Source organism: Dipteris shenzhenensis, chromosome 32 (genome assembly GCF_047967505.1).
Source record: "Dipteris shenzhenensis isolate YYH24624 ecotype China chromosome 32, Dip_SZ_1.0, whole genome shotgun sequence".
Taxonomy (NCBI): Eukaryota; Viridiplantae; Streptophyta; class Polypodiopsida; order Gleicheniales; family Dipteridaceae; genus Dipteris; species Dipteris shenzhenensis.
The window spans coordinates 19,829,254-19,851,337 of record NC_141627.1 but is presented as its reverse complement, the minus strand read 5'-3'; the positions used below and the strand labels follow the sequence as shown (position 1 = coordinate 19,851,337).

Here is a 22,084-nt window from a genome sequence, read left to right as displayed (position 1 = left end):
ACGATCGCAGCATGACACACGAGACATCGAGGGGACACACAGATCACTTTGGGGGACCTCCCGTCATTGTTTAGACCGGGGATACGTCCCACGGGAGTCACGGTGGCTCTGGTCTTGCGTCAAGCCTCGTCTAGGAGATCGAGACGCACGGCATCCCTTGACGGGCGCTAGCGGCCCATCATCGGCTATGCACCAGCCAGGCCGACATGACATACGGAGGATTCCGCTCTGCTCCAGTCCTTTTCTTACATCCAGATGTATTTGATTATGTATGATCGGACTTAGGATTCAGCACGGGTGATGATGCTCGTTTCAGTAGCTCCACCCTTACTGTGATTTGTATTAGGTTTTCTTTCAGTCTCATAGACCCGTCTCATAGACCCATCAGTCTTCCGAAGACTCTAATAAAATTTCTTTCTTTTTTTCTTTCTCAGTTTTCTATTCTTCCCTTTCACACCTCCATATCCTCAGCTTTCCCCTCACCTACAACACCTCCTTTCTACCCCTCCTTCTACTCTCAGACTCTTGGGCATGGTGCTGGTGCGGACTCTCATTGTGACACAACTTCGTGGTCACAATGAAGAGAAGCTTGATTGCTGGCTGTGCATGCTGAGGCTGAGCAGCTTTTTGAGCATCGATTGTGCTTGAATTGTGGTACACTCTGAGACAGTGCAACTATGTCAATGTTTCATTTTCAGATTGTACATGTTGAAGGCAAGAAGAATGTGGTTGCAGATGCTTTGTCCAGGAAGCCACAAGTTTCAGCTGTGACAATTGCTTATCACAATGAGTTGGATGTAATGAAGGATTACTATGCGGAGGATGAGCAATTTGCTGACATATATGACCAGCTGAATAATGGATAGAGGCATGAGCATTATGTGCTTAAGGATGGGTTTATGATGATGCATGGCAGGTTGTGTGTAACTAAGCAGCGAAGGCAGAAGGTCATGAGTGAATGTCATGATGATCCACCATATGAAGGACATCGAGGTATTGATGGTACAGTTAAGGCGGTGGAGCATTTCTTTAATTGGCCTATGCTGCGTCGCGATGTTGAGGTGTATGTTCGCACATGTCTAACCTGTCAGAAGGTGAAGTATGATTGCATGAAGACTCTTGGACTGTTATGTCCTTTGCCCATACCTGATGGACCATGGGAGAGCATAGCCATGGATTTTATTTTTGATTTGCCGAGGACACCTACAGGTAATGATGGAATATGGACGATCATTGATCGCTTCAGCAAGCATGCGCACTTCATTCCTGTACAGAAAAAGATTGGGGCAGATCATATGATGAAGTTATTTATGCAGAATATCTTCAAGTACCATGGAATGCTAAAGTCCATTGTGAGTGATAGAGACCCGCGCATGACCAGCTTCTTTTGGTGGGGACTTTTTTAGAATATGGGCACTACTCTCTTATTTTCTTTTGCTTTTCATCCATAGACTGATGGGCAATCGCAGGAGGCTAATTCCACAGCTCTGGATTTGCTGAAATGCTATGTTTCGGAGCACTAGTCACAGTGGGAGAAGTTTTTACCATTGGAGGAGTATGCATACAATAACACGGTACATTCCTCCACAGGTAAAGCTCCATTTGAGATAGTGGAAGGCCGACGTAAGATTCCACCCATCTTGCAGACGAAATATAAATTTTTTGAAGCTGATAAGTATGTGGAGAGCTTGGACAAAGCTTATCAGAAGGTGAAACAAGCATTGTAGAAGTCGCAGGATAAGCAGAAAAAGGCAGCACACAAGCACAGGTGTGACGTTGTCATTAAGGAAGGTGATTATGTCTTGCTGCGTTTTCAGAAAGCAAGGCTGAAAAGTACACGGGGTTGTACTCGGCTATTTCCTAAGCTGAGTGTGAGGTACTATGGACCTTTCAAGGTAACTCAGCATATTAATGATGTAGCATTTCGCTTACAGTTACCTGACCATTGGAAGATTCACAATGCTTTCCATGCGAGTCTCCTTAAGCCTTTTCAAGGTGATGTGCCTGCGGAGATCCAGCCAGAGGTGGAAGACATGGATGAGATCCTTGTACCCGAGCAGATTCTAGCACATAGGGAAAGGAAGGTAAGAGGTAAAGTTGCATGACGCTACTTGGTGATATTTTGTAATTATTCATCATTGCATGCGAAGTAGATGGACGAGAACGAGTTAGCAAATACTCCTCAAGCAGTACAGCTTTATCTTGAGGCTTTCCAGTTGGAGCCCACTTTGCGTGGCATTCATTCAGGTTTAGCAGAGTGCCAGGTGTCTATAGCATTACCTGATGCACAGGAGGGGAGTAAGTACTTCCATTCCTTTTCTACAGACCCACTCATGTATCTAGAGGACACCCGAGGTACTGGTAGCTGACAGTATCTTCGTCATGAGGACCTCTATGATTGGTGTACTAGTCACTTGGTTATGATGCATCTTATGTGCAATGTATTATGTATTTGTTACCATGGCTCTACAGATACATATTCATTGTTGGTTGACCTGTTGGCGGCATTGGTATGCTGTCCATTCAGGTTTGGTTGGTCTGTTGGGTCGCTCCCGTTTCAGACTTGGTTAATCTGTTGACGGCATTGTTGGCTGTCTTTCAGATTTGGTTATTTGGTTATTTTTCTATTTCAGCTTTGGTTATTTCATTTGCTTTTGATTTTTTCCATTGCTATTATTTCTTTTTGTTTGGTTTGCAGGCAATCGAGGGGACGTTTGTCTTCTTTCAAGAGGGGGGTCTGTCACGAGGACGTGAAATTATGGGACTTTTGATTTACAACTCCCGTAATTTGCGCGTGACTGCCTTGAGCCTTTGGGGCACGAGTGTGGCCATGGGGCAGGACTTGGGGAATTAAAATTCCCTAGTGGGCCCTTGGAAATTGTGAATGTGCGCCCAGTTACCAACCAATTAGTTACCGAGGGCCAAAGTGTGCAACAGGGGGCCAAAAGAGTGGTGCAATTAAAAATTGCTAATTTTTAGCACAGGATTCCAAAAAGAGCACAGAGCCCTGTTTTTGGCGGTAGAAGGCCAAAATCAATTTTGGAGGAGCAAGATCATCAGTTGTGAGTTGCCAAAGACTGCCAAGTGCTGCTAGAGCCAAATCGTCATCTGCCAGGACCTTCTAGAGACTGCTAGGGAAAATCCCCATCAGCCAGGGCTAGTTCCAGTGCATCTAGGGCTTGCCAGAGGAAATTGCACATGATCCAGGAGCCTGTTGCAGATTGCGATTTCAGCTAGGGTGTCTTCTTTAGATTGTGATTTGTTCTCTAGGTCTTCCAGGCGGTGCCAGGTGACTTTGACCTGTTTCAGGGCTGTTTTTCTACCCAAAGTTAGTTCTTGGAGGAGCCAGATCATTAGTTGCGAGTTGCCAGAGCCTGCCAGGTGCTGCTAGAGCCAAATTGTCATTTGCAAGAGCTTCCAGAGCCTGCCAGGGAAAATCGCCATCAGCCAGGGCCAATTCTAGTGCATCCAGGGCCTGCCAGAGGAAACCGCACCTAATCCAGGAGCCTGTTGCAGATTGCGATTTCAGCTAGGGTGTCTTCTTTAGATTGCGATTTGTTCTCCAAGTCTTCCGGGCGGTGCCAAGTGACTGCGACCTATTCTAGGGCTGTTTCAGGTGTTTCCCGGGCTGTCCAGGTGGCTGTAGAAGATTGTGATTTGCTTTTTCAGGCTTTCCAAGCTTTTCGACCTGATTTTTGGAGCCTTCTAGGTGTTGCTGCTGATTTTGGTAACTTTCCAGGCATGGGTGTTCTCTTCTAAGATGCTTTTGGGGCTGTGCCAGAGCAGAATCAGCTTTTCCCAGCAGGATCTAGGGTTTTCCAGCCCCGGTGACCTATCTCTTGTGGATACTGGGTAGAAGAAGGCTTGTTTTTGCTTGCTTTTGCCGTTCCCTGATTGGTTGCTGCCCTATGATCACTGGAATACCCCTCCTAGAATAGTAGGGTAAACATTTGTACAAGTGAAGAATGGCAGTGGTGCATTTCGGTTTCTTTCCTTGCGAAGAAAGGTTGATTTATGCTGTTGGGTAGTGGCCAGAGAGGCTATAGATTAAGGCAACTTGTTTGGGAGTGCTTTGTTGATTGATTGCACTAGAGTTTGGCTGTTGAAGGCTTTGTCTTGTAGTTGTTTAGCCGTGTCTGGCTGGTTGGGCACTTGGTTGTGCATTTGTAGGCGTGGCACAGACAATGGATGCTATTGGGGTCTCTGTTGCATGCTTTGGTTGGATGAGGATACAGGATTGTCTAGTAATTGGATGCCAATTCACCGTTTGGAGTTGAGTAGGGAATTACATGGACCGGGAGTCTGCTCGCGTTGGTTTGCCTGTGGTGCAGCTTCCTAGAGACCTTTGTAATCAGCCGCTTGGCTTCAAATGAATGTAAAATAAATACCGCAAGGGGCGCCATCGTTTATTGCCAATCTGTGTCCTTGTTTCTGAGTAGGAGCGCTCTGGCTTCCCTGTGATTTAATCTGTGGTGTGAGTGTCTGGCCGCATGATTGCATGGAGATCATCGTGAATGATCAGGGCAACCATTCCACCTGTTGTGGGTGATCTTCACCAAGAATCAAGTCACCATAAATCCCAACAATAACGCTTTTTATGTGAAACGCTTGATTAAATGCGGCTTTAGCAACCCCTGGGTCCAACGTGACTTGAAATCTATGGGTTTCAAGGTAGTCGCTGGTCCTGGTGATAAGCCTATAATTGTGGTCACATACATAGGAGAGACAAAACAATTTGTTGCTGCTGAGAAAAGCTTGCATTTGAATTGTGGTCTGCAGTGAGGCACCATGCCAAAGATCCAGCATCTTGCGTGGGAGAAGCATACCGTAATTCTTAAGGAGAAGGCCAAAGGTTCCATTGCCAAAAATTGCATTGTAAGTACACTTAGTCTTGTGAAGCCAAAATCTGTTACATGAATCTTGCGCCACATGTCCAAACTTGATGGAAGAGGTCATGGTTACAAGAAAATATGTCAAGAAGATGCAAATGCTATTATAGCTGAAAACTTGGAACAATTCATGGATGACTCAGGCTCACTTAGTGCTACAGCTGCTCGAGGCATGGAGGATGATGGTGAGGGTGAGGCTATTCCCATTGGCACTTAGATGCTACAGTGCTTCTAATGCAGGTATTGGATTGGCTGAAAGAGGCCTTGCTTTTGCAAGCTCTCTTCCCGTGGGGTGACATCCTCTACTGCTACAAGTACACACTGTTTTAGATACGGTACATTGCCAGGCTCTCTCACCAGTGGGAGAAAAGAGAGGAAGCACATAGCAGAGCTTGAGAGTGGTAAGACCATTGTTGACTATGATCTTTCTTTCAACATATCATGCGTGGGCACTTGGCTTTGGCAATGTGGACCCTAGTAATCATATACATGTATGAATCATGATGTTATTGAGGGCCGAGACTAAATGACATATGTTATATCTCTTGACTTTTGAGTATTCACTCTGAATCTGAAGTGGTTTGAAAGATTTTGGTTTTTAAAAGATGAATGTTGAATTCTGTATCCTAACTCTTGAGGTTTAGCCTTTATATATGAATCATGATGTATCATGATTCATCATTCATGTATCTAAACTTCAAAGATTGATATCTTATAAATAAATTAAAACAGTAAGCTTCAAGTTGTAAGCTCTAAGGACGTTTACACACTAGCCCACCCGTGGGCATGCCCAAGGCTGATGGACGGTCAAGATTGCCCACCCACAGCCTGCCCACGGTGCAGATTCATTTATTGCTTGGGCGGTGGCCATAGTGTGTATGCCTTAAGTTACAACTTGTAACACATGTTGTAGCTTTGAGCTCATAGGCTGGCCATTGTAGCTTCTACGTTCTAAGCTAGCACTTTCTATGACGTATATGTATGCTGCAGACTGCCATTATACATAATGCATGCAGCAGTATCATTTATAAGATATCTATCCTATATATAAAGTATATATAATTTTAGGAATAAAAGTATATAAATACGTATGGCACTTACCTTAGGTACGTCAAATTTCTTTTCCATACAGCACCAGCACTGGTACTTTGTGCTGAACAGAATGTTTCGTTCATATCATGCAATTCCGTTTTTGGGATACACTCATTTGGAAGGCTTTTCATATCCTTTATTCTACATCGTTGCCCTGGTTGTGGACTACCCAGTCTTATTGATGCATAGAAATTTGATAAATGTGTTTCACTTGAGCCTTTTCTTAAAGGTATCTTCATATTGACTAACATTTTTGCAGGTTGCACAATATGCATCTGATGCAGGTGATGGCAAGGATGCCTTTGATTCAGTTGAGCAGTGCATAAGGTAGCCATTGGCAAGGGCATACTCCTTAAAATTCTAATGAAAACAGAATAGAGGCTTCTTGCTAGTTGATTTAAACAGGACTTCCTAATTTGAATGATTGCTTTATGTACTCTTTTGATCTTTCATGATAGTTTTCTTCCACAGCTCTCTGGAAGATCTTGATTCCTTATTGCTACGAGCTTCAAGGAACGATTCCTCTGCATCTGTTCAAAAAATGAAGGATAAGATTGAGGCAGCGGTGGCTGCTTTGGACAGGTGAGGAAGCATTTCAAATACATCAATTAGGAGGTCAAAATGTTTTGATGACATACAAACATAATTGGTAAGCAATTTGTAAGACCTTCAAGAGGGATGTAACTTGCATGAAAGATTGAGGCAGCGGTGGCCGCTTTGGACAGGTGAGGAAGCATTTCAAATACATCAATTAGGAGGTCAAAATGTTTTGATGACATACAAACATAATTGGATAAGCAATTTGTAAGACCTTCAAGAGGGATGTAACATGCATGAAATCTATCTTCTTGTTCTCACATAACACATAATGACTTGTGATAGGCGGAGGCAGGATGATTCTCCTCTCCCTTTAGTGTTATGACTGGCTGCTTTGCTGCTGGACTTGCTGCTCCTCTTCTTGATACAGAATGAGGGGATGTGGTACTTTTATAGGCTGCTGCCTTTCCCCAAGATAGCAGGTGGGTGGCTGGTCAGGGTTGACTAGGCTAGACAAAAAGTCAACTTCGACAAGAAAGTCAATGTGTCAAAAAGTCAAGTGCCTTTTTGAGATATTTTGTTGCATGCTGCTGCTGCGATTTTGTGGGGCCTTGTTGTCACTAGTTTTTCTGTGTGATAGCCTTTGATTGCTCCCTAACCATTTGACTCTTAGATTTAATTATGACTACTACGTGGGAGCCTTTCATCCTTCCTTGACCGTGCCTATGGGCTGCACACATAGCCAAGCAGATCCTTGGAGGGATGCAGGTGACATTCTCTTCTACTGAACTTATGTCTTGTAGCAGGGTGGGGTAGCCTTCTAAAAGGTATCTACTGTATCGGCTCCTTAATCTTTGTCTCTGGCTCGAGCTGGCCATAGACTTTCTACGTGGGAGCCTTTCATCCTTCCTTGACCGTGCCTATGGGCTGCACACATAGCCAAGCAGATCCTTAGAGGGATGCAGGTGACATTCTCTTCTACTGAACTTATGTCTTGTAGCAGGGTGGGGTAGCCTCCTAAAAGGTATCTACTGTATTGGCTCCTTAATCTTTGTCTCTGGCTCGAGCTGGCCTTGAAAGAAGGCCACTACAGAAGTGTAACATGTGGGAACTTACTGTTGGAAATGGTGTGGTCATCTCCCCATCTGTAAGCCCCCATATGAGGAGAGCATGGGTTGGGTGAACCAAAGGGTGACGTGGCTGCCACATGGGCAGTACTTTGGCTGCCATGTTGGCAGCATACACACAACAAAACATGGAAGCATTGGGCTGCCACATGGGCAGCACATGAGCTGCCATGTGGGCAGCACGATACAAGGCATAGTGGCAGTTTGAAGCCACCATGGTAACCTACCATGTGGCCAGGTAGGGCCAGCAAAGAGCCTCGAGAGTCCTGCTCTGGACAGACCAGCAAAGTCGCCCCGTGGGTGCTGCTGGGTTGGTCAATTTGCCCTTATTGGGTCGGCTGATTTGGGAGCTACCAGCCCCTATAAAAGGGGCCCCTTGGGGCCTCATAACCCATCATCTGGAGCATCTTCAACAGACTGGAGCAGCAGATCAGCACGTATAGGGCCTACATCCAGGAGGTGTATCGGAGGCTGAAAAGCTGCAGACAAAGTTGAGAAAGGGCTGCACACCTAGGCTGACAATTAGGGCAGCAAGGTGTAGAGAGCATGTAGACTAAAGTCTATGGAATCTCGGCAAGGAGCACGCAGGCTCATGGATCTAGAAGTGCCACGGAAGTAGTAGGACAACACCTTTTGGGTAAGGACAGAGGGCCACAATTTGATCTCACACTGAACTTCTTTTGTATTGTGTCCTGTTGGATGGAAATATATTTTGGTTGGTTCTATATTTCTTGTGGAGCATTGTCTATTTACTCGCTTGCACACCACATGTATGTTGAGTACACATAAAGGAAAGAAGTCTTGGATTCCATAGTTGAACACTTTGGAGTGAATTCCTAGGATGCTCTACTAGTCTTCCGTTTGTGGGATACCCTTTATTTGGTTCATTTCTAACATGGTATCAGAGCCCTGATCGGAAGTTCACGAGAAGTAGAGCTTGAAGGCAAGGACCTTGCTGAAGGATGACCTTAATTTAGAGCTCGGGGGAATCTACTTTGGCATCTTAAGGATTGCGCCCTTGCGAGAAGGAGGGAGGGTCAGGTTTAGATAGGTGTATGACACACTTACTCTATCCACAGCTATAGCTACTGGCACTGATATACTCCATCCATGACATCGATTGCTCCACCCTCCCCTAGGATAGAGGGGTTGTCACTTACACCATCTCTCCTTTCTTCTCCCACTACAGCTCTCTCCCTGATTATGACACCTACTTTGGAGGGGTCATACATTGCTCGGCACTACTCGACCTTTTTCTCCCCTCTGCTTCTCAGTCAGCCCACGTTCCCACATCCTGTTGGGATCGCCTCCTCCAGGCCACTATCATCTCCATACCGCACCCATCTCACCCAGTCCTCACCCAGCCTCCAGTCTCATCCCCACACTTTCTTGCCACAGTCCTTTCAGTTTTCGCTAGGGCACAGACGAGCGGACCCATGCTGATGGAGGTACATAGCATTCGAGAGTGCGAGATGGAGCTGTCACGCTTCACCCAGGAGCAGACACGCTTCACCCAGGAGCAAGCGCATCTCATACAGGAGCAGTCTCAGGCTATCCGAGACCAGGCTGATCTTATTCAGGGGCTCAGACAAGAGATCTCAAGGCTCCGACAGGAGGTCACTGCTATACGCACAGTCCCAGGGAGCTCCCCAGTTGTGGAGGCACAGATTGCGAGCATGCAATCTGCCATCGAGGAGACGTTCAGATGGGTCAACGTAGCCAAACGGGAACCTGCAAGGGTAACCGTTTCGGCTACCCTCTTGGAGCAACAGCAGAGACCTAGTAAGGCTCTCAACATTAGAGTACGTGGGATCCCACGCACTGAGGCTACACCGATGGCATATGCGACGGCCTTCGTGGCCACTACTCTAGGGATGACTGAGCACAAGATTGAGAGAGCATGGCGGTTAGGAAGGGATCCCAACCGAGAGCAATCTCTTATCATACGGTTCCATGATGCTCAGGCATGACTTTTGGCTTTATGTCGTAGATCAGCCTTACGAGACTAGCCAGTGATCTCCATGGATGAGGACCTCACTCCACTATAGGTTGAGGAGAGGCGCTTCCTGTTGCAACAGCGGGATCAGGCCCGCAAGGAGGGGAAGTGGACAGTAGTATGAGATGGACGACTCCTTACAGGTCCCCGTCGGGCACCCACCTCCCCTCCCACATAGGGGGATGGGGTCTATGAGACTCATATATCCGAGATTGCACCATCTGGAACTGTAATGGTACCTTATGGTCTGAACCAGGGAATTTCTCGGAATCCTATACAGGTCACGACATAGTCTTTTATACAGAGACACATCAGAGTCCAGAGCGCCCACTACTAGTAGTCAGTGGGTATGCATGAGAGTCTGCCTATAGGGATGAGACAAGGGATACAGGAGGGGTTCGAGGGTCAGGAGGAGTCGCAGTCCTTTATAGATCCACACTTTTGGGGGCCATCTCAGTGGAGTAGAGAGATGCACATTCCAGGTTTCTTTGGATCCGGGTTCGGCACACTGACAGTTGGGATCTGTTTATTGCTGTTTGCTACTTCCCCCTTGAGACCTCCTGCTTTGCCAGAGATATTCAGGGGGAGGATGAGAGCTTTGTATCAGTCCATTGTTGACGTCTCCAGCCGTGGAGAAGTCCTCCTAGTTGGGGACTTCAACGCGAGGACAGGCGCTCAACAAGCACCACTCCTCGACTTTAGGGATGATTCCACTCTACTGCCAAACATTGACCTTGAGGAGGTAGGTATGCTATGGGTTTTGGCTGACAGACGAGGACCGTTCACATCTTATGGGCAGGCCCTATTAGACCACGGCAGGATGCATGATCTTATAATTTATAATGGTCTTGACAGATGGCCCGTCTTAGGTGGTTTCACGTGCTTTCCACATGGGGGAGGCTCCAGTGTTGACTATGTCATGGGATCGCCTGCCTTCACATCTCGCATCACTGACTTTACCGTAGCACCTCTCCCTCCAGGGGCTGATCAACCTATCTTTTCTTTAGCATCTTCACTCCGCGTCTCGTAGCACTTATCACCCTGTTGAGTTCTTACTCCACATACCATGATATACACTTTGATCGTGATCACTCACCTGCCTACTCTGGCCGTCTGTATATACTTCTCGCATACATTGACTTCATACCCGTATTAGAGGATCGTGCTGTCCTAGTCACCCGCTCACTAAACGAGGCTGCTCTTCACACTTTCCCCCACACCACCCGCTCCACCCGCCCACCACCCCTTGGGACCATACCCTGTAATAGTTGGTACGATGATGAGTGTAAGGCTTTACGCCGTCAACTCAGATTTGAAACCAGAAATAGTCTTCCGAGCAAACCAGAGACGCTACACCGAGTATCGTCGAGTGGTACGCAGAAAGAAACTAGACTTTGTCCGCTGGAATGAGGAGGAGCTACTGAACATTGTGTTCAGTAACAACTCTAAGGACTTTTGGTGGAGATTTCTAGAGGGACGGTCCCCCTCACCACTCACTGACACCCAGGTGTGGTTTGATTATGCACGCATACTCTATGATATCCCTAATCAGCCAGACCCTAACCTCTCACACATGCCACGCCCCACATCCTGCACCCTCTTCACTAGGGGGGGGGTAAAGGATGCCACAATGAAACTTCATAATGGCTGAGCGAAGGATCATGAGGGACTATGCACTGAGTTCATTGCATATGGGATTAACCTCCTAGCCCCGATCTTAGCAATGCTATTTAATGAAGCTGTTTGTTTGGGGTTTCCACGCACTTGGACCATTAACACTATCTCACCCATTCACAAGGCAGGGGATCCCACGAGTCCGGAGAACTACAAGACCATTATGATTGGACATGTCATGTCCAAGATTTATGCATCAGTACTTGATTCTGAGGTCAATAGATTTGCAGAGAGTCGAGGACTTAGAGCAGCAGGGTAGGCCGGATTCCGACGTGATCATGGGACATGGACCACATTCTCACGCTCAGATGTATCATCGAGGAGGCAAGGGCACGGAAGTAGAGGGTTTACTGTTGCTTTGTGGATTTTCGCAAGGCATTTGACACGGCTCCGAGAGCCCGCCTCATACGGCGCCTACAGGATTTGGGTTAGTACCAAGAGATCATTTGGGTTGTCATGGCACTTTATGAGAGAGTTTCAGGCAGAGTGCGGGCAAAATTTGGGTGGACAGACGAGATCTTGAGCACTATCGGGGTTAAACAAGAGTGTCCATTATCACCTACCTTGTTTGGCCTATACATTGACGAGCTTGAGACAGTGATGCAGACACAGGGGGGTAGGTTGCTCCCTTGCGGGCACGCTGATCCAGATATTGCTTTATGTAGATGACGTGGCTCTCTTGTCTTCCTCAGCAGATGGCCTCCAAAGACACCTTGATGCACTACAGTCCTTTTGTGAGTCTCATGATTTGAAGGTCAACGTGGGCAAAACCAAGGTTATGATCTTCAATACATCTTGAGCCGTCATGCGTCAGGAGCAGTTCACATTTGATGGGTCACCTGTTGAGGTAGTTTCATCATACACTTATCTTGGGGTCGTCTTTTCCGGACCCACCTTCACTATGAGACCCGTGATGTAGGCACACTTGAGCAGAGGATATGCTTCATTGGCTAGACTAGAGAGACAATACTTCCGCTCTCACTTTCAGGATCCACAGACCAAAGGGTTGCTTTTTGACTCCTTGGTCCGCCGTCCAGCGGGGATGTATGGCAATCCATGCTGGGGGCTAGAGTTGCCGGATACAGAGTGGGCCAGGGTGGAGCGGCTACAGGTTCTCATGTTATCACGGATGATCCGTGGTAAGCCATCCGTTTCTCACCAGATCATTTGGGCGGAGTTTGGGTCACCCCCATTACAGCTAGATGCTGCAGTTCAGGTCATCACGTATCTGTACCGAGTCAGGGAGTATAGGGATTGCACCTTTGGGCGTAGCAGGCTACCTTGGCTAGCACTGTCCTCTTCTATGGCACTTGCAGCAAGAGAAGATCAGATGTGCTGGTATGCACGCACAGAGAGATGGTTCGAGGGGCTGGGGCTCCACATGGACAGACTACCCCCATTCCGGTACAACATGGATGCTCCGTTTTCTCCCCTCCTCTCACACGAGGTCAACCAGGTTATCCGTGAGGATCTATTCCAGCTACATACATAGCGGACCTAGTTGGGCCCGAGTGATCTTCCAATGAAGCTGGGCTTCTACAGAGATCACTTCTTACATATCATAGCGGAGGGTTTCATTGACCTATCAGGGTACACTCAGATTTATTTACCCCCCTCATTGAGGATCTCTCTTGGGCAATTCTGGATCTCCACATAGACTTTGTATTGAGAGCGGCAGAGCAGAGCGACTACTCAGGGAGAGGCACATCTGCACTTTGTGTGACATGCAGGAGGTTGAGACAGAGGAGCATTTCATCTTCAGATGTCTAGTTACTATGAGATCCGTGGGCGTTTCTACTGCCTCTTAAGAGACAGTTATGGGAATTTGGCCCGATTCATCTCCTACCCAGACCAGCGATGTTTGGTAGGTTTCGTTCATGAGGCACTCAAACTGCGCGAGAGGGTACTTCGAGAACGGAGACAGGAACATATTTCTTTTTTGGCTGATCCCTCTCAGAGTTCTATCACGGAGTTTTTTCATCCAGATCACATGGACACCCATGGGACGAGGCCTCGACATGACCGTGACCCAGTGCCTGTGACCAGATAGCTCAGACAGAGGGTTGACACACAGATCACACTTGGGGACATCCCCTCCATGTTTAGAGTGAGGTCTCGACCAATGGGGGTCACAATAGCCCTGGTTAGACGCAGAGCTATGACCAGGAGACATGCCAAGGCTTCACCTTTGAGTGGCTAACAACACTCTATCGCCGACTTCATGCTCCCGTTGCCACACCCACCTTGATATCTTGATGGCGATGATGATGATGATGATGAGATAGTCGACTACCTACATGACATGACTATGTTGTATCTATGATTTAGTATTGACATTCTGCATATTTTGCATTTGCATTGGTGTGGATGCTCGTTTAGTAGCTCCACCACCACAGCTTGTTTGTACCAAGTTTTTCATAGTCTCATAGACCCATCAGTCTTCCAAAGACTTTAATAAACTTTCTTTCTTTCTTTCTTTCTACTCAGCTCATTGTTGCCAGTGATGTTCGAGGAACTGCTACCATGGCTTCTGCAACAGCAAGAAGCTTGGGAGAAGAAATACAATGGAATTGATGACAAAGCTCTTATAGCTTAGGACAAGAGCAAAGGCAAGGGTAAGGGTAAGAATGGCAAAGGTAAGCCCAAGAAAGATACGTCTGATGGTGGAGCGGACTCTTCAGTTGAAGAAAACAAGAAGAAGAGGAAGAGAAAACGTGATGAGCCGGGACATTTTGCGAAGGATTGCAAAAAGAAGAAGGCTGATTAGAAAGAGGGGGCCAACTTTTTTCAGAGAAGCCAAAGAGTACAGTTAATGTGGTGGTCACATAGCAACTTTTCGTAGTGACAGGTGTTGGTGAGGTAAAGTATGCAGACCTCGATGTTACAGTGAGGATGTTTGACATCGAGAGATGGTCAGATGAGGAGTCAAAAGCCTTTGTGAAGGTGAAGGAGAGTGAAGAGGCTTGGAGCTATCTAGGTGCTTTGCTGGTATTACTGACACAGTGGAAGACTCTTCGACATGACATGGATTCTGAGTCCGATGGATGCTGTGACTTAGAGGGGTCATCTCAGGACTACACATGGATGCAGATGGTCTAGGTAATTTGGATGTATGCTTGGGATTTAACAGTCCCTGAGAGCATAGTGCCTGGAAGACTCCAGGCTGTTCACCCATCACGAGGGGACAGTTGGAGGATGTTGGTGCCTGGAGTGCTTGATTACTAAGGCGTATATGTGATTGAAGGAGGTGGTGCTATCTGGTGCTATCAAAGATGCGATCTAAGTAACTAGGGTGGTTTATGTGGATGGGATTGGACTTGGTGGAGTAGGAGAAAATGGATGAAAAGCCAGGAAGCAACCTCGACACTGCAATGTTCCATATGGCTATGCCATGGGAGCTAGGAGCATCTTCGACGACGGGTTGGGATCGGACCAAGATGTGTTGGTAAGAGGGGGTGTTGGAAATGGTGTGGTCACATCCCCATCTGTAAGCCCCCATAAGAGGAGAGCATTGGGGGAGGGGCGTTATGCTCTAGCCGAGATAGCATGACCTCGGAAAGGTCGGTGGGCATTTTCCCTTGGAGGACCGACTTCTGTAATATTTTATGTGCGTAAATTAAATGGTCAAGGGAAGTAACTGCCAAGGTCCTAGGTGAGGGTGTATTGGCATCGACTAGGTGGTTCTGAGTGCTCAGGCCTAGGTGCACCTAAATGTGTAAGAATGCCAAGGGGCAAATGTTTTAATTGTGCCCCAAGAGAGGGGTAAATGGTGTACCAAGCTAAAGGTCTAAAATGATGACGTGGCAGGAAGGAACCATCTAGGGATTTGTGGGCTTGTGGATACCATCTAGGGATTTGTGGGCTTGTGGATAGGCATGAAGTGAATGAATTACGTATCTAGAGGGTGCATGAGATCCATGAGAGAGGCTGGGAGGATAATCGGATGCCAGCGCCTGTGAATTGTGCCCGTGAATCGACGAAAAGAAAGAGAGATTAGTAATTGAGCGTTTCATTTGGTATCAGAGCGCAGGCGCGGGGTATGTGACGATGAATAGTACGGAGGTGATGGCGCAGCTTGATAGTCACGGACGTCATCGCAGGCGTGAGGACCTGGCTTCTCGTGTCATGGCTACTTGATTGGCAATTTTGGAAGATACGTGGCTGATTGCCTCGACGAGGTACGGCGAGGACACGACAAGAGTTGGGGGATGGAATTGGCTGTTCGTGGGCTCAACGAAGAAGGGGATAGAAGCACGCTGTATGCTGATCGTGGGACGGCAGAGATGTCATGCACAAAGAGAGGAATAGATACGAATGGACGGCCGATTTTTTTCAAGGCAACCGTCATAATTCACTTGGAATCTTCTGTGCGAGGCTGTGTAGACGGCGTGGACAGAGGCAATAGGCAATTGCGTCACAGAAATTACGTAATTCCTAACTGTGACAGACATCGTGGTCCACGAAATTTACCGTGAACACAAGAGATTGCCATCGTGTCAGCCTTGGGAAGGCAGGGACGTACGGTTCGCGTAGGAATCTCGGAAGACAGGCGTGAATAGAGTCTTGAACACTCGCTGATCTGCAGCTAGCTTAGGGTCGCTGATCTGCAGCTAGCTTAGGACTAGGGAAATAATCGGCATATCTGTGTTACGTGGAGCTTCCAGGGGGCATCTTTTTTCCCTTCTATACAAATTTTCAGTTTTCAGTTGCAGTCTATTTATTCCTGTACAGCAAAGGGGAATTTGAAGAGTGATATGCTTTTGGAGTTTTGGCGTACGGAAAGAAGTGAGAAGAAAAAAAAAATAAAATCCTATTTTCCCTTTTGAAAGAATGGAGGCAGAGGGACACGATTCCAGGTAAATCCTGGTGAATCTAGAGCTCGATCTAGGCAACAAGTGTCCCATCACACCACACCTACTCTGGTGGGTAGGATTTCTGTTCTAGAAGATGCCTTACAACAGATCATGAACCAGCAGCTTCAAGTGAACGCTGGTCAAAATGAAATTAGAGAGATGGTGCAAGCCTTGTCGGCTAGGCCATCTAGAAATGAAAAGGGCAAAGCTCCAGCAGAGCCAGAGCCCAGTATATACTCGTCGGAACGTGCGAAGGTCAAGGTACCCATCATCAACGAAACATGAAGGGAGAGGGAGTGGTGCTGTGCTCAGCCAAGGCACACAACCAAGGGATCCCGCGCGACGTGAATACTCCGCCCTATCCACCGGTCAGCCAAGACTTGCGTGACGAAGGAGGTCCCAGACCTCAGCCAAAACTCCTGCAATACCTCGTGGAGTCTCTACTCTATGTATCGCCAAGAGCCACGCCCAAAGCTCCACCAAGTCGTGCAATCCAAGGACAACTCCCATGCGATACCCCCTAGAGCCCCCTCCAAGAGCCACGCCAAGAGCCACCGACGTGAAGCACCAAAAAGCCATGCGATGTGAAGATGCTGGGTTTCGCCAAAAACCATGCGACGTGAAGATTCTAACACCCACCCGACGTGAAGCTGGAACACGCACGCAACGTGAAGCTGGAACTCCCCTGCAACATGAAGTTGGAACTCCCACGCAACGTGAAGCTGAAACTTCCATTCAACATGAAGCTGGAACTCCCATGCAAAGTGAAGCTTGAACACCCACGCAACGTGAAGCTGTAACGCCACGCAATGTGAAGCTTCCAATTGTCATGCTTATTATTCCCAATCCAGTAATGCACATAGTGTATTGCGTAATTAGCATCCTGCCACGTGGCATATTTCCCATGCCTCAATTTTTACCACTCTATGAGCCCTTGGGCACATTTAATTCACCCCAAGGCACATTTAATTCCTAGGGGTCCTTTACCCACCTAACTATCCAAGGCCTAGCCCCCATGCAGGCTAAAGGTATTTACACGGAAATTTCACAATTTCTGAGCTAAAAATTCAGGTCCTCATGGCACTTGAGGAGGATGATGTTGGGCTGCTATGGCTATGCCCATGGCTCCTGGAAATGCGGGATCTGCTGGGCCGAACTGCTGTAGCCTGGAACTCTGGAGGAGGAATGGCCCGAAATTGGATGGAATGAGGGGCTGAGTGCCCCCTTATATAGGGCTTGAAATCGGCCAACTGTTGACTGACCAAACTAGTCAGTTGACAGACCAGGCCTACCGACCTAGTTGGCTGACCGACCAACTGACTTGGTCAGGCTAATTGGCCTGACATGGTCTGGCCTGGTTTGGTCGCTTTTCTGCCTGGATAAACCTTTGCTGTTCCCGTCCATGATGCACACTTTTGTGCCTTGGCTGGTCCTAGAGGATTGCCCAAAACCCATGCAAATCTGTTGCCAATTGATGCTGCGAAACAATGACTGTGCAGCCAGGTGCCAATGCCACCTATGCCTTATACTGATGCACGTGACATTCCCCTCTATTGAACTTGTTGCTAGGTGGATATTGTGTAATCCTTTGCCCTGGCGGCCCGAACTGCTCCGTCGTAACTTGTGACCTTGGGGCTTGGGAATGGATGCATGCTCGTCCTTGGACTAGGGCTCACGAGGGGGCAACAGCCTACGGCGAAATATCTTAGGACTGATTGTATGCCACAATGCACCCTAGTGTAGCGGTGCATGTGACAAGAAGTGTTTTCTTACCAAAATAAGGGGAAATCAAATTGAGGTTCTTACCAGAAATGTCTCAAAAAATGAGCAGATATTTGCAGTAGGATTCTCCCAAGACAAAGGTCAACAAAATGACCACAAATTTCTGTAGCCATCAAAGAAGATGCTGCATTTGAATATTCACTCAACTCAGTCAATGGATTCAGTCAAGATTTGACTGTCACAGAAATCCTTGACCAAAAAGGAATTGAAATCACTTCAACTCTGATTTCGAATCAGCAGGAAATGTGAGGTATAGGGGCTCAATTCAGTAAAATTACACCCACAAATAGAGATGATGCCCCTAACAGATACCAACAGATAATGCGCCCAATAGATACCAAAAGATAATGCCCCCGGATGAAGCTGAAAGGCCACAATAGATGCTGCGCCAAAAAGAATAGCTGCCAAAAAATACTCAAGCAAGAGTTCATCAGCAAGAGTGAGTCACAGAGTGAGCTGTCTTGCAAACAATTTATGTTCATCGAAAGCAATAACTGGTCACCAAATTTTTGTCGACTGGCAACAACTGGTAACTTTAAATGAATTGTGTCTGCTGGCAAAAGTCCCCCAAATGAAATGGCTGCTGCAGCTCCTGAGAAAGCACCAGCAGCACACTACGCTTCTAAAAGAAAAACGTCACACCAGCAACTGCAAACAATGGCTCTCTGGTCGTGGCTGCAGTACAGGCATTCCAGCTCCACAAAACAAGAATGCCAGAAACAACAGCCACTAGTATTTCCTTGGAGCAACAAACACAATGCTTGTAGGGACAGTTGGCCTGTTCAGCAAGTAAAGGCTTGAGAGCAGATGCCTCCCAATGTGGCGGCTGGTTTGTCTTCAACAAGGCTGATCCATAGCAAGTAAATGGCAGTAGATCTGATTCAATGGCGGTAGCTCAATTGTTGGAACAGTAGAAGGAAAGTTAAAATGTGGAGGGTGCTAAGCAAGATACGAGCTTCCAAAGCTTGGTGATGACCTCCCAAACCAGTGATGTGGTTTCAAGTAGGGGCACTAACTGAAGCAGGAGTCTCTCAACAATGGTGCAGCTCCAGCAATGGCAATGCAGCTCCTGGGACCGCAACAAAAAGAATCCTCCTACAAAATTGATCGAGCTGCTGAAGTCTTACAACGAGGAGTAATGTTCACCAGTAGAAAGGAGATGAGCTTCTCTTGATGTGGTGACCAGCAAGAGTTCCCACAAAACAGTAAACCACTGCGCAGAACTGGAATCAAATTGCAGCAGATGAGCACATGACTAGCAATGGGCAGAATCAGGATAATTGATCTGATACGACTTGTTGGAGCTGAGGGAAGCAAGAGAGCCAGAGAGCAAGGTGCTTGGGAATTATGAAACTGGATTGAGAGTGTGAGAGTGAGTGACAGTCACCTCACAAGTACAAAGGATAGACCTGCTTGGCACACGGATGGTCACATGAGGTGTGCTAGCTAAGCATTGACGGACAGTGGGAAAAAGCTCCATTAAGTGGAGTTAAAAGTGTCCGTCTGGATCCTACTGGATCACTTTGCACTCCTGTAACATATGCCTACATGAATTTGGCATAGTTTCATGTGGGGGCAGGGCAGGCGACTCATGTAGATGATTGGCAATATACGGTGACGGCTAGATTGGTGTGATCGGTTCTAGGTGGTAGGCCGTAGGTACACAGTTTGAGATGGATTAAGCAAAGGCATTGGACGTGATAAGGGTATTCTCTCTCTCTCTCTCTCTCTCTCTCATTCCAGAATGCAATCACCAAAGCAATGATGGCCTTGCAGGCAGTGTTACCAAGACCTCAAAGGGAAGGGACATGATCGTCTACATAGATTATCACCAAGGCCCCAAAGGGCCCCTCCCATAATACCTGAACCATAGTACATGGGTACTCATGGCTTTTTAAGATTTTTCAAATATAGTAAAAAGGTGTGGGATTGGCACTGAATATTTCATAATACCTAGAAATGCAAAAACGTGGTCTTAGACTGTTTGAAACGGTTGTCATTTCTCCTGCTGGTGCTTCTTTTTCCTTTTGATGTTGGTAGAAATTCATTTCGCATAATTCTGTGACTATTTATACTCGAGATCAGATATATCTTTTGAGATGAGACGCTCAGAATGTAATCTTTGAGAAGGAGTATATGAAATGATCTGCAGTAGGTTGTTGAATACCCTCTTTACATGTGTGCTGGAATCTCCCTTTATGGTGTTATGCTCTTTGTTGCTTCTTTGCTTGATTATTTTGATGTTAGTAGAATAAGTGCTATTGTTGATGGTATATGTTTTAATTTCCAGTGCATGATTCCATATTGCAGACTTTTGGCCACTGTACCATCCTCGACTTTGGACAAGTGCAAGGCCATTGCAGCCTCGTACAGGGAAAGCATAGGCAGCCCTCCTGGACCTGAGCAATTGGATACTGAGGCAAAAATTTTGGAAGGCCTTCTGTAAGTTATAGAGTCTTTTAGCTCAAGTGTGATGCAGCCTTAGCTCCTTCATGTAACATTATTAAAGTGCAGAAAATAGAAGAGAAATTGCTCTTCAAATGCTGGCAGTTTCCCTTGTGCTATTAGAGCCACTCCCCTTTTCCTCATCCCTATCCCCCACCTGAGTTCTCCGTCCTCCCTTATTTTTTCATTCCTGTGCACGCTTCTATTGCCAATTTGACTTCATGCTTAGATTAGCCACTACAAAAGTCCTTTCAAGGAGGATTGCCTGCTCTCTTTCCTCTTCTTTTTGGGGCTTCCCTGAATTTCCCACCTTGCCCTCTGGAATACATGCCAACAGCACAATTATGCCAATGATCCTATAAATTTTTGCAGGATAAGTCATTACTAGTTTTTAAAGGAAAACTACTATAATGAAAACTAAAATATCATTGCACTAAGCTTCGAAATAGTGTAGAATGTTGCTGCCGTATTTGTGAACATTATTTTTAAATTAGCTGCACAATTTAGTGGGTCTTAATGGAGATGACTGTCACTGATTTTTCCTTTTTTTGGTAAGAAAACTCAGTTGTCAACTAAGATTTACCTGGTGCACAGTGTAGTTCACACATCAAAATTAATGGGCTGGGTGACAGCCTTGCTGCTGCTCCCTTCTTGGTTGGTCATTCTTCAGTGGGGTCTATTTGAGTTTTCCTTCTCACATATACTGTTCTCATGATCTGTTGTGATTTCTCTTCATGTGGGCTATGGGTAAGCCTAAAGCCATTCTGGACATAGTTGGGTTGGTTATTTTCTTAATATTTATCACCTTTTTCTCCTTGCCAAAGAAAAGAACCTTCTATTAGAAAACTAAGGAGATGATACAGGTCAGCAATCCATGGGACGCTTGACCAATCAAAAGGGGAAGCTGGCTGCTACAAATACCGCTTCTCGGGATGGGGGGCTATACAACTAGTGGATTCCTTGATCATTGAAAGTGTTAAAAATTCCTGTAGGCCATGCTTTGCAAAGACTCTTCCGCCTTTAGGCAGTCTTCCTAGATCCCTGTGTGCCTTGCTCCCAAGTGCCCGCAAGGTGTAGATGATATCTAACGAGGGTGGCCACAAGCCGAATCTGTTGCCCCTCATCACTAAACTGTAGCAGGGTCGATGGTCCAACTCTGCCCCAACCGGCCAACTACTTTGATGTCACTCCACTACATCTAATATCCTATCATCCCCCGAGACTTTGTCCCCTCACTCTCACTCTATCTAGATTAACCGCTCAAGTCAATTCTGAAGATGGGTTAGGACTCGTCGTGGCCCTAGACTGAGATTTTGGTGTGCCTTCCAAACTTGACCAGATAAAATTATGCACCAAGCACCTTAGCTTCCCCATGCACCTCCTGTTAGAGCACTAACATGAGGTGATGTACCAAGCTGCTGCCAAAATGATCTAATTCGCTAATCAAAGATCATAGGATATGAACACCCATATGACCTAATAGATAATAGTAAATTTGATCTCATGTGTTTCCTTCAGGATTTTCAATGAGTTACATTCTCTAATTGATTTTTTACTACTAAGAACATTTCAATATAATGAACTCAAGTATATAATGTGGAGGAGCTGCCATATATTCAAATAGATGCAATTACAAGAGTTTTGAGTCGAGACTCATGAGCTGTGAGATATTGTGGGGGCATCAAATTA

The 22,084-nt window shown here is 46.5% G+C and overlaps 1 protein-coding gene across 1 annotated transcript in view; it reads left to right on the top strand.

Moving 5' to 3' along the window:
- The window catches only part of LOC147880430 (uncharacterized), a 64,734-nt gene extending 43,944 nt beyond the window's left edge, over positions 1-20,790 (top strand). The window contains exons 5-7 of the mRNA XM_087370613.1: positions 6,241-6,308; positions 6,453-6,563; positions 20,261-20,790. Of these exons, the coding sequence (XP_087226739.1) occupies positions 6,241-6,308; positions 6,453-6,563; positions 20,261-20,396 (315 nt within the window). The 3' untranslated portion in view covers positions 20,397-20,790. The remainder of the gene's footprint in view (positions 1-6,240; positions 6,309-6,452; positions 6,564-20,260) is intronic.
- The last annotated feature ends 1,294 nt before the right edge of the window (positions 20,791-22,084 follow it).